Source organism: Phasianus colchicus, chromosome 4 (assembly GCF_987193195.1).
Source record: "Phasianus colchicus chromosome 4, bPhaCol1.hap1.1, whole genome shotgun sequence".
Lineage (NCBI taxonomy): Eukaryota > Metazoa > Chordata > Aves > Galliformes > Phasianidae > Phasianus > Phasianus colchicus.
The window spans coordinates 50,729,852-50,746,321 of record NC_143439.1 but is presented as its reverse complement, the minus strand read 5'-3'; the positions used below and the strand labels follow the sequence as shown (position 1 = coordinate 50,746,321).

Sequence of the window (16,470 nt, the reverse complement as noted above, 5' to 3'; positions counted from 1 at the left end):
GTGGTAAGTTGTTCCATGCTCAGATTTCAGTGCACGACTGTCTTGCAGGTACAGATCCATTGCTATCGAGCAACTCTGACTGTAGCGTGAATACATTTTATATGACTTTATCTGAAGAAATCAAGACTGGCAGGCATCAGCCTTACGGTATTTATTAAATTTACCAAATCTTCACATGCGTAGTTTAGCTGCAATTTGAAATATGTTAAAAAATGAGATTATAAAATACTGTCTAGTTGCTCTGTAAGATATTCCCTGTACTGATGGCCCAGCTGCAAGGTTATTAAATTAATAACAAAATAACATCTTTCAAGCCTAATTATCTTTGCTAATTATTTTTATTTAAAGAAATTAAGGGAAATTGCTTAAGGACTAGAACAAACCCGTGTTAATTTCAAACTGACGCTGTACATAGGGCTGTACATAGGACTTTTATAAGCTATAACAGCAGTTGTGTGTATTTGGAATAAATTTAGCCTCGCCTTGTGTTTCTATGTAATTACTAGGATAGGCATATGTATGTTACAGTCTCTTTGTAGGCACGATTCTGTCCTGATTCTAGAAATAAACTGTATACTAATGCTGTATGTTACATTTCTTGCAGGCAAAATTAAACTTTGGGAAAGGACCCCCAAGCCCTTCTGGCACTCTTACAATTTAACATGTGAATCATTAAAAATTTTAAATCACACTTTAATTGAGGACTTGTAATTAGAATTCTGTTTCTTCCTCATTTCCTTGTAATACAGTTTCAGGAGGAACAGAGAACAGGACAGCTTCTTAGCACCCTGTCACCTGTATGTTCCCATGCGAGTGCCCAAGCTTTCTGTTTCGCTCGGGTAACCTATTTTCCTGCAGTAAGAACACAGCCGAGGTGTCTCAGTGACCACACTGAGGGCACCTCCCTAAAAATTACGCTGTTCTCTGACCCACCCCAGGTCTCACAGTTCAGGCTAATCATTGACAGGGCTTTTACAATCACAAGCTTTTAGTGAAGCTTTGATAAGACACTCCAGTAGTTAGCGGCAAGTGAAGACAGCCTGCACAGCAGGGATTCCAGGGAATGAATGGATTTTTTTCAGTATCGGTGAAGGGAATCTGACTTCTAACGCTGGCGTTATAAAGCAGCATAATGCGTGGCCGACAGCTGAAGAGATTTGTTGCTTTTTGGACATTAGTTTTCATAAGGATCGTTGCTGGGCTTGCCGGAGAGGGAAGATCTGTGTGGAAAAAGGACCCCAACTCCAGTCCTGTGAGTGAAACACAGATGTTTTTGTATGACACTTTCCCCACAGAGTTTCTCTGGGGTGTAGGGACAGGGGCATTCCAGGTGGAAGGCAGCTGGAGGAAGGACGAGCGAGGACCCTCCATCTGGGACCGCTTCATCCACGCGGAGCTCAAAGACACTGACAGCACAGATGTTTCCAGTGACAGCTACACCTTGCTGGACAAAGATGTGTCAGCTCTGGATTTTTTAGGAGTTACCTTTTACCAGTTTTCAATCTCATGGTCAAGGCTTTTTCCCACTGGAGTGGTAGCAGCTCCTAACAAAAGAGGACTCCAGTACTATAACACCCTTATTGACTCTCTGATCTACAGAAATATTGACCCTGTGGTTACCCTGTACCACTGGGACCTGCCCTTGACACTGCAAGAACAATATGGGGGATGGAAAAATGAATCGGTCATTGATATCTTCAATGATTATGCCACCTTTTGCTTCCAGACCTTTGGGGATCGTGTTAAATATTGGATTACCATCCACAATCCTTATTTAGTTGCTTGGCATGGGTATGGCACAGGTATTCATGCTCCTGGAGAGAAAGGGAAAATAACCACTGTCTACGCTGTAGGACACAATTTGATCAAGGTACAGTATAATAAGGATTTACAAACTAATCTTGCACTGTCATGGGAAGTAATGGGAGAAATCAATCATGTAATCTATGTTAAAAGATAATAATGAAGGAATGTGAAAATACCAAAAAATATAGGCAGTCTTTAAAATAATATTTTTTTAATCTTCATGTTTATTTCATTGTAGTCTCAACAGTTGATTCAGTAATTGTTTTCAGGTGCCTGTTTATTTCTCTATTTAAATTTCTTTTTGCTTACAGCATCTACCTATTAAAGATCACAGGTTTCCTTCTTTATTCTTTTCTTTTAGTTACACTGAAATGACTGTTCTGTCATTCAGCCACACTAAAATGACTATTCTATTAGCTCATACGGAGATTGTTTTTCTATTTGCATATGTGATAATTCTACTACTAATAGAAGATGTGTTTATACAAATATGATTAGTTCTGGCTTAGTATAGATCATATTGCAAAATGTTTATCACTGACCTAGCAAGGTCATCAGTTCTTGGTTTTACAAATGTTACAAATGTCTCCATTACTATTTAAGAGTTTCAAAATCACATTATTCCCATAGCAATTTCTGCATTTTCATTTTTATGTGAGTGTTATTTTATGTATCAGCTTTCTTCTACAGACTTAGACATCCAATAGATTTGGATCCCACGATCGGTAGCTTCAACAGCTTCAGTACTGGGTCCTAAATCCATAATATTCTTTCTTTGAGAAGGGCAAGAAGAGGAGTCTCAAGGTTATATTTTTAAGGAAAAACAGAGACATTCATGCTAATATCAAGAACTTAACAGAATTTACAGCATCTCTGATTTCATTCCACAGAGTAGCTTGTTCATATGCTTAAGAGTTTATAATCTTATTTTCTTGTGCTGTAATTTAAAACGATCTCTAACAACAGCAGTTTAAGATAATGAACAATATAAATACATCTTTTTTCATCCGTAGTGCTCTAAGTACTTTAAAGAGCAAGTTGTTGTCCTGACTGCTTGATAGAGAAGCTAGTACAATTCTCCATAATTGCTCAAGCAATTCCTAGCTGTCATAGAGACCTTTTCTACTGCCTACCATACATTATAAATGTAATTAACAAATACATCTAAATGTATTTGTTACGTAGAAAGAAGTATGCACATTGGGAAATATTAATTAACAGTGTTTAAAATTTTCTGCAACTTCTATTTCTTCTATTTGCTTCCAGGCTTGAACTGGAGAACATCTTTTTTCAGAAAAGCTCACACTGCAGTCAATAGAAGTTTTACACAAAAAAGTCATCAGGTGTCCAGATTCAATAACTGATTTCAGACACAGCACATGAATTGACCTAGCTTCAGAGATTTGTGAAGCATCTCAAAGAGAACTGATGCCCAATCATTCCTTTTATTTTTCAAGTGCTACATAAGATATATTTTGATACAATGCATGTAAAGGATGTAATGCAAGTATGCGGTATGGCTTGCCTACATTTCTGAGTATAATTGAAACTGGGCTATCAGTGTCTGCATTTTTCCACAGTAAAATCCATATAAACACCACATAGCACAAGGAGAGCAATACCTCTGCTGAAGAATCAGCTGAGTGTGCCAGGAAGCCAAGCAGAGCCAGGTCTGATACACAGATTACTAAGTGAAGTTTCTTGGTGAAGATCATTTAACTCATTCTAGTTTTAAAATCTATGCTTCTGAGCGTAAGACAAATCACTAGAAAGAAGGATTTAGTGAGACTTTGTGCAACACACAATACGTTATTCTTGAGCAGAAGTTATTTTCATGTTGTATCTTTCTCACATCACTGTGAACATTACAAAATGTACTAGCAATTTTCTCCAGTGGCACTGTAAAACTCCTGAAGATTTTAGGTCTTCTTTACAAAGAATTGTAAATTTGTAGTAGAGCATCTGGAGTGTGATGTTTTGTGGTTGGAGGTGGAATTGAAACTCTTGTGGAAACTGTTGACACAAGTCAACACATCTTATATATATATATGTAGAAATTTCTTAATAAAACATAGTTAAAGCCAGCATACCACGTAAGACATGAGTGGTATGCTTTTCAAGACAGGTAGCCAGAATCTTTAAGAAGAAATTTATTTTAATTCTTAACTAACAACTTTGGTAGATTGAAGAAAACCAACAGCTTAAAACGCAAATATTTAGTTGGGGAAAAAAAAACCAAAACAATCCACATGTTTTAGAACCAATAAAACAATGATCTGCTTCCATGAATGAAGGTCATTAGGTAAGTAATTATCTCATGAAAGATTTTCAACAAAAGAAGGATTTATCTGTTCTCTTCAAGCTCAGGAGACGTATGCTGTTCCTAGGTATTGCACACGCTGCGTCAGCTGTTACATGTGCTTTCTTTCTGTGGTTTGCATCCTTCTAATGAAATGGCCCAGATGCATCTTCTAAGAGCCAGCCCTCTTGTTATTCAAGACCCAGAAATAAAATGAGCTACTGAATGCAGACGCAAAGGTTGCTAAGCAGTGTGCTTGGGAGTTCTGCATTCAGAAAACAATATATAGATATCAATGTTTCCATCTAAAATATATGCCTGTATATATTTTACACAGTGTGTCATAATGCTGCTGATCATTATAAGAGACCTGATAGTATTCACATGGAAATGAATAGGAAATATGATGTTTGAAACTTTTAAATTATAAATGGCTAATATTCTCACTTAGGTGAATCTCTACTCAATCAGATGGTAGTCACTAATATAGGGAACAAGTGAAATTGGATACCACGTGGAGAAAGACAGTCTGCATCTCCTTTTTTTTATTAAAAGGGACTGTCCTTCACAAAAGCAACACTGGAACACAGTGAGGTGTAACTTGCCATGTGACACTTGAAAGACGTATCAACAAAATACAAAAATACTGAATTAGCTTCTGAGGCACTACTGAGGTAGGGAAGAAGAGACTGCACAGAGAAAAAAAAAATGGATGCATTTCTTTGATTTGATAGTAGTTACATTGGAAAAAAAGCAGGAAAATATGAAGCAGTTGAATCATTGTCACCAGAACTAAACAGATATGTATCAGATCAATTATCACCATTTTCTGTAGATCTAGTTATGTACTTTCTGCTTCTTAGGCTGAGGTTTGTAAACACTGCAAACTACAGACCAGCTATCTTTTCTTCTGTATCACTGTCCTCCAGGCAGTTCTGTCCTTGCTGTGACAGGCAGAAACTGACTTTTTTTTTTTTTTTTTTTAATACTGTGTTTAAGACTGTTTACATTCCCTTCCTCCTTGCTGAAAAGTGCAGGAGAAAGCTAGCAGAACAAGGAAATCATGCTACAAATTTTTTTCATTGACATGTTTTAATAACACATTCTTGGAAAAGTACACATGTGATGTCTACACACAGATCCATCACATCACAGATCAGGTACCTCTCTGTGCCTGGCTGAGTTACTCCTAGCTCTCTGGTAGCAGACCCTGTGCTAGGGTCTCTTCACAGACACACTATCACCTTTGGGCTCTTTGGACAAGTGTGTCCCTGAGAAGTCCCATAATTCATTCTCTTTAAAAACAAATTTCTGCTGAAGGAATCAGGAATCATTTTATACCTAAGTCCACACAGACATTTTTGCCCTTTCTCTCCTCAGGATCTTGAAAGATGAAGCTATATACCAGTGCCCATCTTTCTTACAACAGGAGAAAGATTGGTGTCCATCAAGTACGGCTCTAGAGAGACAGCAGAATTTTTATGCTTACAAATGTCACTGCTTGAAAATTTTTCAAACAGTGTCAGCCATCAGTGATGACAGTACTTTACAAGGTTTGAATAAGAAATGATTCATACTTTTCTATACAATTCGTTGCTTTCACTTTAGCTTGCTTGCACTTCTTGGGAACCATCAGGAAACATGCAATCCAAGTGCAGAACGGCTAACACTCATCAAATTCCATCATAAAACATTCAAACCACCCCTTTGAAAACTTGATCACCTACACGTCCACAGCCCTTTTTTCCTCCATAAGGACTCAGCTTCAGAGTCAGTTTGCAAAAGAAAGGCGTTATCTCTACTGACCACAGGGCAACTTTACCACAGACCAAAAGCGCCTCGAACCAAAATCAACTCTCCAAATAAGCCCCCCACACCTGCTCTGCTTCTGAAGTGATTTTTACACTGTCATCATTAGACTGCCTATTCCAGCTCCTCATTTTTTAAAACCCAAACAACTAAACACAAAGGAAGAATCTCTTTCTTAGGATTTTTTAACATTCTCTTGCTGGCCAGCATGCTGAAGTAACTCTACGTTGTTTTGTGCGTTCGATATTGAGATATTCTATGAAAGCCACTTTATTGTAGCAAATCTTATGAATCTGAAAGTGTTGGTATTTCTATGATAAGCTTTTTTTTTCTATACAGAAAATAATTTACAGCAGCAGAGTTTGAAGGAGCATGAGAATATTTCAAGAGAGAGCAACGCTGTTGTCTTTGTTTTATTAAATTGACTTGTTCTAGCTAGCCTTTTTGCAGGGTTAATACTAACTGGCTTAGCACTCTTGTGACTTTGAAGTCTATGGAATAATTGCTATACTAATACCAGGACAATATGCTCAAATTAATGTCATACGTATCTAGAATAAATATCCAATATTGATCCTGCTTTCACTGTGTACTCAGCCTTGACATTTGTCCTTGATCTAACAAGGAAAGTGAAAGATTAGGGATTAAACTGTAACTGAAAACAAAAGATTAGTCAAGATTTACTCCAAATAGTCATTGTAATGTATGATACAGCTTTTAAATCAATGTTTATTTCATGTTTCATCTTACAAAACAAATTCTGATTATCAGCTGGTTCCATCAGTAACAGTTTGCAGTTAGAATACATCCTTCACCTGAGAATGCTAAGCTGCTTCACAGACAATTAACAGCTCAAAACAGAATTACTGGTGAGCAAAAGCTATTGCATCTACAACTGCAAAAACCTTCAATATAGACCAGTCACATTTTTTTTTAATTGGGACTTAAGCCCTTGGAATTAGAAAACATCAGTGATGCATATTAATTTGTAATGTGAAAATCCTACCTTGACTCATGCTAGATGCACGTATTTCTGTTAGAGTTCTGCTCCTGTAGAAGCACCTGTGGCTGCTTTCACACCTGCACACCTTCAGTGTTTTAGTAGTAACTTTATTTTTCTCTAATCAACTTCCTGAAATTGCATATGCAGCTAATGAAGTCTCCCTAATAGTCTTTTACCTGTCAGTAGTGCATTTTTAATTGGTTGGTTTTGGGCAAAGCCTTCTTCCTCCACTTTATTTAGAGGTACGTATTGCTAAGATTTACCAGATGCCCCCGTCCTGCTACCTGGCTGTGTGATTAACACAGCTGACTTGAGCAAAGTTTTTCTTGTCAAACCAACAGAAACATGTATCTTTCATTAAACAGGTGTTAGTAGGCTGTGTGTGGGAAAACATTCATTAACCATGTAGGGAATCAGTAGGGACAGGCAAGAACAAGCTGACACCAGAGTAAGGCTGGCCCCAGCAGCCATGTGGGGCTGGAGGGACCTCCGGGAGGGGAGACTGAGGGTCCCCTGAGGGGATGGCACTGGCCACGCAGATTTTCTGATATGCCTAGTAAGAAATCCTTTTTGTAACATTATAACTGTAGCTTTCAATTTTCTTGGTGAGTACAATTTTGCTGGCCTCCCTTTAACCTGCATCTCAAAGGTTAATGTTGCTTTATCAGTACTTTCAAAGACAGACCTTGAACGAATGTTACAAGTATGACCTTAGAAACCATAAACAACTGATACACAAAATTTCACAAGCTGTCATTCCACAGTACTCCTGAGTTCAACCAAACATCTACCTGACATCAGGCCTTTTTTTCTTTTTTTTCTTTTTTTTTCTTTTTCCAAGCAGTGCATTTCTAGATAAATTAGCTGAAATTATTGTCAAATGTAAGCAGTGCTGTTTGGCTTTGTAATGTCAATCAAACTCGTAGAAGTGTTTCACAATATTTCTCGTTTTTCTGGGTGCAAACAGTCATTTGCTTTAAAGCTTAGTGTATAGAGCCATTCTTCAGGAGCAATGTAAACCCTGAGTTATTGGACAACTCATCAGCAGGGGGAAGTGCCAGCTCCTCTCCTCTATCACATCCATCTCCAGAACATCCAGAGCCATCCTTCTCTGACACATGCAATCTCCTATTTTCCTGCACAGGACTCAGAGCAATGCTAGTGGCTCCTAAATCTCCAATACATTCGTTTTAATGCACAGACCATAAAAATTTTGACTCATGCAATCTCTTAACTAAATAATTAATGTGGCATTCAAAGGTAATTCTGGTGTGTGACAATGTTAAACTGTCTAAAACACGATGATGATCTGACAAATTGAATTACAGTGCAATACTGGGTATGTTTTCATTGCCACTAATACATTTGGCAAAACTTGTGTCTGTCCTACAGAAGGCATTGGTTGGCATCACCTGAGTGCTGATATGTGCCATAACCAATAAAACTTGGGAAATGCAGCTGTCAGATTTCCTTTTGAAACCAAAGTGGTGCTGCTGTCAGAATGAATACTTCAAAGGAATAAACTTTATTCTGTTCTGTTTTATATACTGTCAGGAAAATTGTAATTATAGCAACTTCAAAGAAGAAATGAACTGTAAACCTGGATCAAAATTCTCACACTGTGAAACAACATTTTGTTTCAAATTTTGCAGCTGCAGCTTAGAGCTTCCTCCACATTTTGTACATAGGATACTTAAAGTGGAACACTTGTATAGTTAGTGCAAATTCAAACAAATGAAAGTGCATCCTAAGAACAGAACAGAGGGGATGTGTTCTGATCACAGAAAATTCAGGTAGCCCCCAGAGCACAAAGTCAATCAATAGCACAGAGCCAACACTGACACAGGAGACGTAATTTGAGATATATAATTAATGTAAAAACTGTAATTACAGTTTAAAATTTTAACTCTACCAACAATCAATACTTTACAAAGAAAGAACTAGCTGGGACTGTGCAGATCACTGATATCCCACTGTCGACAGCTGTTTGGTCTAAAATTAGCTACAAGAGCCATTTCACGTATCTGCTGGAACATCTAACCTTCAGACCTATATCAAAAGGCAAAAAGCCAAATGCATCATAGCAACAGCACACAGGAGATGCTGAGCATTACCACCATCTAAAGACCTTGCATTTTAGCAGATACTGCCCAGTGCATCTCTTTGGGGTGACTGTTGTACCATAATCATTCAGTGATATTGCCTCAGAAGTCTGCAGCAGATCAAACCTAGCTACCTGTCTGTCTGGCTGCCTACACAGACACAGATTTATTAAATAGCAGCAATTCACAGAATCACAGAATCACAGGATCACAGAATGGCCAGGGTTGGAAGGGACCTCAAGGATCATGAATCTCCAACCCCCCTGCCACATGCAGGGCCACCAACTTCCTCATTTAATGCTAGACCAGGCTGCCCAGGGCCCCATCCAATCTGGCCTTGAACACCTCCAGGGACAGGGCATCCACAACCTCTCTGGGCAGCCTGTTCCAGTACCTCACCTCACAATTCAACCTTGTTTTTCTTTTATCAGGCTCATGCAAAAGTCTGGCATAACTACAAGAAACACTTTCAACCGTATCAGAAGGGACTGATGTCCATAGTCTTGGGATCCCACTGGATCGAACCCAACAGATCGGAAGACACTTCGGACATTTCTAAATGCCAGCAGTCTGTGGAGAGAGTGCTTGGATGGTTTGCTAAACCCATCCATGGGGACGGCGATTATCCAGAAGATCTGAAAAATGAATCTTTTTTGCCACGCTTTACTGAGGATGAAAAAAAGTACATAAAAGGAACGGCTGACTTCTTTGCATTTTCCTTTGGTCCCAACAACTTCAAACCTCCGAACACTCTACCAAAAATGGGACAAAACTTGTCGCTCAATTTGAGGGAAGTACTGAACTGGATTAAACTGGAATACGACAGTCCTCGGATCTTCATTGCAGAGAACGGCTGGTTCACTGACAGCCATGTGAAAACCGATGACACCACTGCCATCTACATGATGAAAAACTTCATAAATAAGGTGTTGCAAGGTTTGTGCACAACTGAGCTGCTGGATTCTTTTTTGGATTATTTTTTTTTAGGAAAATTTTAAAGATAATTTAGCTTTTTAAGGATTCAATCTTTTTTTAAAAGACATAATGGCAACTAAGTTAATTATTAATTATTTCTACTGTGTAAGTACAAGTCACAGATCAGGATCCACTGGTGGTAGTGTTGTACAAACAGAAAAAATATGTAGTCCCTGTCCCAGAAAGCTAAAGTCCAACATCTAGGTACAAAACTGAGTCAGAAATGAATGTAAACAATCACTTTTCACTGATGGCAGCCTGACTGTAAAACCTTTGTGTGGGCACATACCTCGACAGCAGGAAAACAAGGCAATGACAACAGGCAGTCATTGTCATGCCAAGCCCCTGCCAAATGCACAGAATTAATCAGCAGGAGAATGGCAATCATTCTTTGGGACTACACCATGCCAAGCAGAAGATAACGTGTTTTAATTACACAGGTTGAATATTGGTATTTTCACTTCAAAAAGCCAGAGGGCAGGGTCTGCTTTCTGAAGGCCAAAGATTTAATTTTATATAAAACATTAATGCAGTTAATATTTGAAGCCTCTGCAAAGCCTGTATTTTTCCATTTCGGTGCTGGAGGGTAGGAGACACCTATGGCCTGGGTGCCAGCCTGAGCTGAGGCCATGCCCTCCTGCACCATGTACTGTGTGCCATGCTGCTATGGTGGGTGGCCCAGGTCCTTCACAAAAACCTTTCTAATCCTCAGCAAAGAGAAAAGATGTGAAATCAGAATGTCTGATCATCAACAAACTAAATCAAACTCCTAATGAAGGTTGTCTAGATAAAGTTGTTCCAAACTGTGAACTTCACATAGCCCAGTATATATGACATAGCCTGATTTGTCCCAAATTTGAGGTTACATTCCTATATTTGGTTCGATATTTTAAATATTGCATGGCCACAGAGGGAAGCCTTGAGGCAGGACTGCATTTGAAGATGCATGGCAGGCAGATTACTAGGTAAGAAAACGCAACCCTCTTCTGCAGCAGATTTGTCTGTAATAACCATCCGTGGGCCCACACTTCTGAAATGTTTGGGTCAGTGCTCAACTAAAAACTACAGGAACTGCAATCTGTACTTTTATATACACCAATACTTCAACCTGTTTCAAAATACAGAGTAACCCCTGTAGAAGAGTAACCTCTTCGTTATTGTTTTTTTTTTCTTTTTGTGAAGGAAATTGTGTCTAATCAACAATAATATTCCAAATATATTCTCATATTTTTACTGACAGAAAAATCTAATCTAATATAAATTAGATGCTTACAGCAAAATCAATTTGATCTGTTTAACCACAAAAACATCATTTGTATGATTGCCACATTGGAATGGGTTGGTGGCTATTGACATGGCATGTGTGGGAGGAGAGTGCTGAAAGCTTTGCACTGTATGCTTGTAACTTATAGTGCAGCGAATCATGAAAATAAGTTGCATAAAATCACCATTGCTATGAACAGATCCCAGCTGCCGTTCTTGAAGGCAACTGAAACTTATCTTTTACAGCTGTTACTTTCCAATACGTATGCTAGAGTACTAAGTATGATATAATCATGAATGTTAATTTCTCTTACACAGCTATTAAATATGACAACATAGATGTGTTCGGTTACACAGCCTGGTCACTCCTTGATGGCTTTGAATGGCAACATGCCTACAAAATCCGGCGTGGATTATTTTATGTGGATTTCAAAAGTGAAAAAAAGGAACGGATTCCCAAGTCATCTGCACTTTATTATAAACAAATCATACAGGAAAATGGCTTCTTCCCAAGAGAGTCTACACCAAATGTTCAAGCTCAGTTTTCCTGTGACTTCTCCTGGGGTATCACTGAGTCTGTTCTCAAGGTAAGAGTAAATAAAATGCAGAAATGACCACTGGAGGCAGAACAATTATGAGCTTACTTTGTGAGTAAAAGACTGGGTGTAGTACCTTTCATTCTGAATCTCAATGCACACTGCACACCATTTTTTTTCCTAACTGTTTCCCGCAGTACCTATTTCAGCTTTAAATTTGGTAGACAGGATGACCAATGTGTATGGCAGTGCTGAGATACAATTTGTCATCACATACAGAAAGGCAGTCCAATGAAAAAAACATTAACCACCCCAAATGCCAACAAATCTCTGTAATTTATCCTACTTACTAACAATTGTAAAGAAAAAAATAAAGCTTCTATATATTCTGTTAAGCATTCTGAGTAAATATACAGCACAAGACCACTTCTTTTAAATAATATTTTAAACTTCAGCATATCATTCTACCAAAAGTGTTAAAAGTAACAGTAAAAATATATCCTTTTCTACATAGATACTTGTTAACTGATAGAAGATAGCAGAGATGGAATTCATACTAAGCACTACACATTGTGTAAGATATTTGCGCGGGCAGAAATACTACCAGTAAGAACAGGGACTGGACTGTTGTGCCATGGTTGCACAGAACTGACCTTGGCAGCAGTGCCAGAACAGTCTGTGCCCATCTGTCACATTCCCTGCTGCCTCTGCAGAACCATCAGAACCGTCCTTTGTGTGACCACAGAGGGAACCCATCTGGGGCATTTATCTGTGTGAAAACGGCCGTAGTGTATTCTGGCGGAGGGGTCAGTATGACCTCATTTAAACATACTGCTTTCCATTCCCCAGGCAGAGTCCGTGGCATCCTCACCCCAGTTCTGTGATCCAAACCTCTACCTGTGGAACATCACGGGAGATGGGCTCCTGCATAAAGTGGAAGGAGTGAAGCTAAAAACCCGGCCGGCACAGTGTACGGATTTTGTCAGTATTAAAAAGCAACTTGACCTCCTGGAAAAAATGAAAGTCACCCACTACAGATTTGCACTTGACTGGTCACTGATTTTACCCAATGGAGATTTGTCAGTGGTCAACAGACAGGTGCTGAGGTATTACAGATGCGTGATTAGTGAAGTGCTAAAACTCAACATCCAGTCTATGGTCACCCTGTACTACCCAACGCACGCCTACCTGGGCCTGCCGGGCCCTTTGCTGCACACAGGAGGGTGGCTCAACCAGTCTACAGCCTACGCTTTTCAAGACTACGCGGCTTTATGCTTTCAGGAACTTGGTGATTTGGTTAAACTCTGGATTACAATAAATGAGCCTAACCGACTCAGCGATGTCTACAACAGGAGCAGCAGCGATACATACCAGGCAGCACACAATTTACTAATAGCGCATGCCATGGCCTGGAGAACATATGATGAGCAGTACCGGTCCTTCCAGCACGGCAAAGTGTCCCTGTCCCTGCACTCAGATTGGGCCGAGCCTGCCAACCCCTACTTTGAGTCCCACGCCAAAGCTGCCAACAGGTTCCTTCAGTTTGAAATAGGATGGTTTGCCGACCCCATATTTAAGACTGGAGACTATCCAGCTACAATGAGGGAATACATCCACTTTAAAAACACAAAAGGCCTCTCACACTCTTCACTGCCATCTTTCACAAGCGAGGAAAGGAAGCTCATTAAAGGCGCAGCTGACTTCTACGCACTGAATCACTTCACCACACGATTTGTGATTCATGAGCCCCAGAACGGGAGCCAGTATGAGTTTGACCGTGACATCCAGTTCCTGCAGGACATCACCTGCCTGAGCTCCCCTTCCCGGCTGGCAGTGGTGCCCTGGGGAGTGCGCAAGGTTCTGAAGTGGATTAAAAGAACCTATGGTGACATAGATATCTACATCACAGCAAACGGAATAGATGACCAGTCCTTGGACAATGATGAGCTTCGGAACTATTACTTAGAAAAATACGTACAAGAGGTTTTAAAAGGTGAGTCTATGATAGATTCCTAAGATCTGTTTTCATGGCACAGACCCAGGACCCAAGCTTTGCCCGATGCAGAGGCAGATGTGGGAAGGGGCCTGTGTCAGAGTAGGTAGTTACTCTGAAGTTTGTAGAAGATAACATTTCATGAGAAATACAGCAATGCTGTGTTGTTAGGCTGAGATCCAGGCAGTTATGGAAAAGTCCCTGAAAGGCACTGGTACCTGAACCGGACAGCCAAGGATGTGCAAGACATCCCTACACTATTTCCTACTGACAGACACTGGAGACTTCCCTGGCCAGACCACAGGATGTCCAAAAACTTCTCTGGGGCACCTGCCCCCTAACACAGGCTACACATCCTGGCTCTCCAGGAGCTAAATATGTGAAAAATGAGGCAGGTCTTACAGCTAGCCATAGCTTCAGATTGCTTCTGGACACTAACAATAAGCAGAGCATTTCTCCTCCAGTGCTTAGCTCTTTCCCAATTACTACAGAATTGATGAACATTTGCTGGTTTACTTTTCATACTGACTTCACAACACAAACAAGAGGACAATAAGTTATTCTGCTGCTACCCAAAGGAAAAGGTCATTTAAAGGGCAACCATCACAGTGCTCCAAATTCAATTTTGAGATAGCGTGATACCTCAGACTACTCATGGAAACATCTCCTTAGTTTACAATGCTTTTGCTGAGTCTGGCTCACATACTTAGTCATGCTTTGTGCTTACATACAAATAGTCATCAAGGACTATTATTTATGATTTCATTCAAGTATTTTTTGCCCAGCGCTTGCATGCAGCAGGGTAACAGTCACATATGACAAAGGGCTGAGCAGCTGGGTCTGGAATAAGGCAGGAATTTCATCAACACCACTCTCAGGACCCATCTGGCCATCTGCACTCCACAGGTCCTGCAGGTAAGTTCACAAGAGCAGGGCCTCGCTTTTGCCAGAGGAAAGCTCCAGCTCTAAATCTGCTCAGACCTGCAGACTCAAAGGAAAACAGGTTGAGAGGCCTTCCATCTTCTCAACTCTGCCTGTGGGAGCTGGCATCCTGTCACCTTGCAAAAGCAGCAGCTCTTACCTCCAGCTGACATTAGAAATGAAAAGCTGGGAACATCACAAACAAGATACCACTATGTATGGAGGAATGAGGATAGTGAAGTTCATCTCACCCTCATCTATCTCCTTTTCTCAATGAAGGTATCATCTGAATTTTAAGATCGCGTCTTTTTCATATCCTGGCCCATATGCAAGGAAGTAGGAAAAACAGCAGCACTCAGTTTTGATGGTCTCCTCAGCTACAATAGCTCTGAACTGCAGGCCTGGTCCCACTGCCTAACACAATGCAGGAGGTGGGAGGGAGGCTGGCTGGCGCTTACTGTAACATTCCCAAATACCATTTATACATGCAGACAGTCGGAAATATGGGCTACATGTCTGTGCAAATCCTCTTTTCATAGGGTAGGTGCACAGAATTCCCAGGTTCAAACTTTTTTTGGAACAATGATGCATTGTTTCTAATTAATACAGTGGAAGCTGAGTATTATTAGAAGCAATAACTGCAAGTAAATATTTTATGATGTAGTTATAGTCTTTAAATGAATAACCATTTGAAAACTTAACTCATTACCAGAAAGTCTGCAAGTCACACAAAATTTTATTACCAATATTAACAACTTTCTATTTTTTTCCTCCTAGCATACTACATTGACAAAGTCAAGATTAGAGGCTACTACGCATTTAAACTGACCGAAGAAAAATCTAAGCCCAGATTTGGATTCTTCACTTCTGACTCAAAAGGAAAGCCTTCAATAAAATTTTACAATAACCTGATAAGCAATAATGGCTTTCCTGCTGACTACTCTGTCTGTGATCCATCCAACAGTGACAAGCAGTGTAGCTTCTGTTTGTTTGTTTCTCAGAAGAAGCCATTAATATTCTTCGCCTGCTGTCTTTTCTCCACTCTGATCTTGCTTTTAACTATTATTGTTTTTCACAAAAGAAAAAGAAGAAAACGTTTTAAGGCAAAGAGAATCCAGCGCATCTGTGTGTCACTTTAATAAGGGGGCACAAGCCCACTTTCAACAGCATTCATGACTGTGCATTCTACAGAGGACCATGTAGAATGGGCAACTGTAGAAAAGCACTGTGAGTCACTCCAGTTATACACACCGAACACCTCAGTTGAAAACAGAAGGTAACTGTATGCACAGGAAAACAAGCTATGATACCTGCTTCTGGTGAAATCACTTTTCCCCACTTTCTGTACATATAAAGAAAACGTTATGCCTTTCCTGTGCCTTGGAATAACCTTACAAACTGTGTGACTTGAAAAGAGATATTACTCTGTGAGAACTGATATGCACTTTTATACAAACTTCTTTGAAGCAGAACTTCCTGTGATGTATATTCATGCCATGAATGATGTTAAATATGAAGATGCAATTGGTAGTTTATAAATAAAAGTGTTAGCAAACACCAAATGGGTAAGTGCAATCACTATCTGTAACTTCGCACTTTTGGAGCAACAATCTAAGCATTCTGTCACTTCCAGCTGCCCCTAAACATTGAAAATAGCATCAAACAAAAGGTAAGTGATGCAATTTCTTTATCTATTGTTATACAAGCATGCAGAACCTCAATAGTAAGACCTAAGACATGTTTATCTCCATCTTGTAGAAATA

The 16,470-nt window shown here is 39.7% G+C and overlaps 1 protein-coding gene across 1 annotated transcript; it reads left to right on the top strand.

Annotated features, from left to right (window-relative positions):
- Positions 1-877: 877 nt before the first annotated feature.
- On the top strand, positions 878-16,442 carry KLB (klotho beta). Its single transcript, XM_031588697.2, has 5 exons — positions 878-1,870; positions 9,451-9,955; positions 11,576-11,844; positions 12,643-13,786; positions 15,485-16,442. Exons 1-5 carry the CDS (start codon positions 1,133-1,135, stop codon positions 15,844-15,846), a joined length of 3,018 nt encoding a protein of 1,005 aa, XP_031444557.2. The 5' UTR covers positions 878-1,132; the 3' UTR covers positions 15,847-16,442.
- The last annotated feature ends 28 nt before the right edge of the window (positions 16,443-16,470 follow it).

Bases quoted from the DNA above. Each gene is read 5' to 3' on its own strand.
- KLB (XM_031588697.2), top strand. From the start codon at position 1,133: ATGCGTGGCCGACAGCTGAAGAGATTTGTTGCTTTTTGGACATTAGTT. The intron at 9,956-11,575 runs GTTTGTGCACAA...TCTCTTACACAG, and splicing joins CATAAATAAGGTGTTGCAAG to CTATTAAATATGACAACATA. The intron at 11,845-12,642 runs GTAAGAGTAAAT...TCCATTCCCCAG, and splicing joins TCACTGAGTCTGTTCTCAAG to GCAGAGTCCGTGGCATCCTC.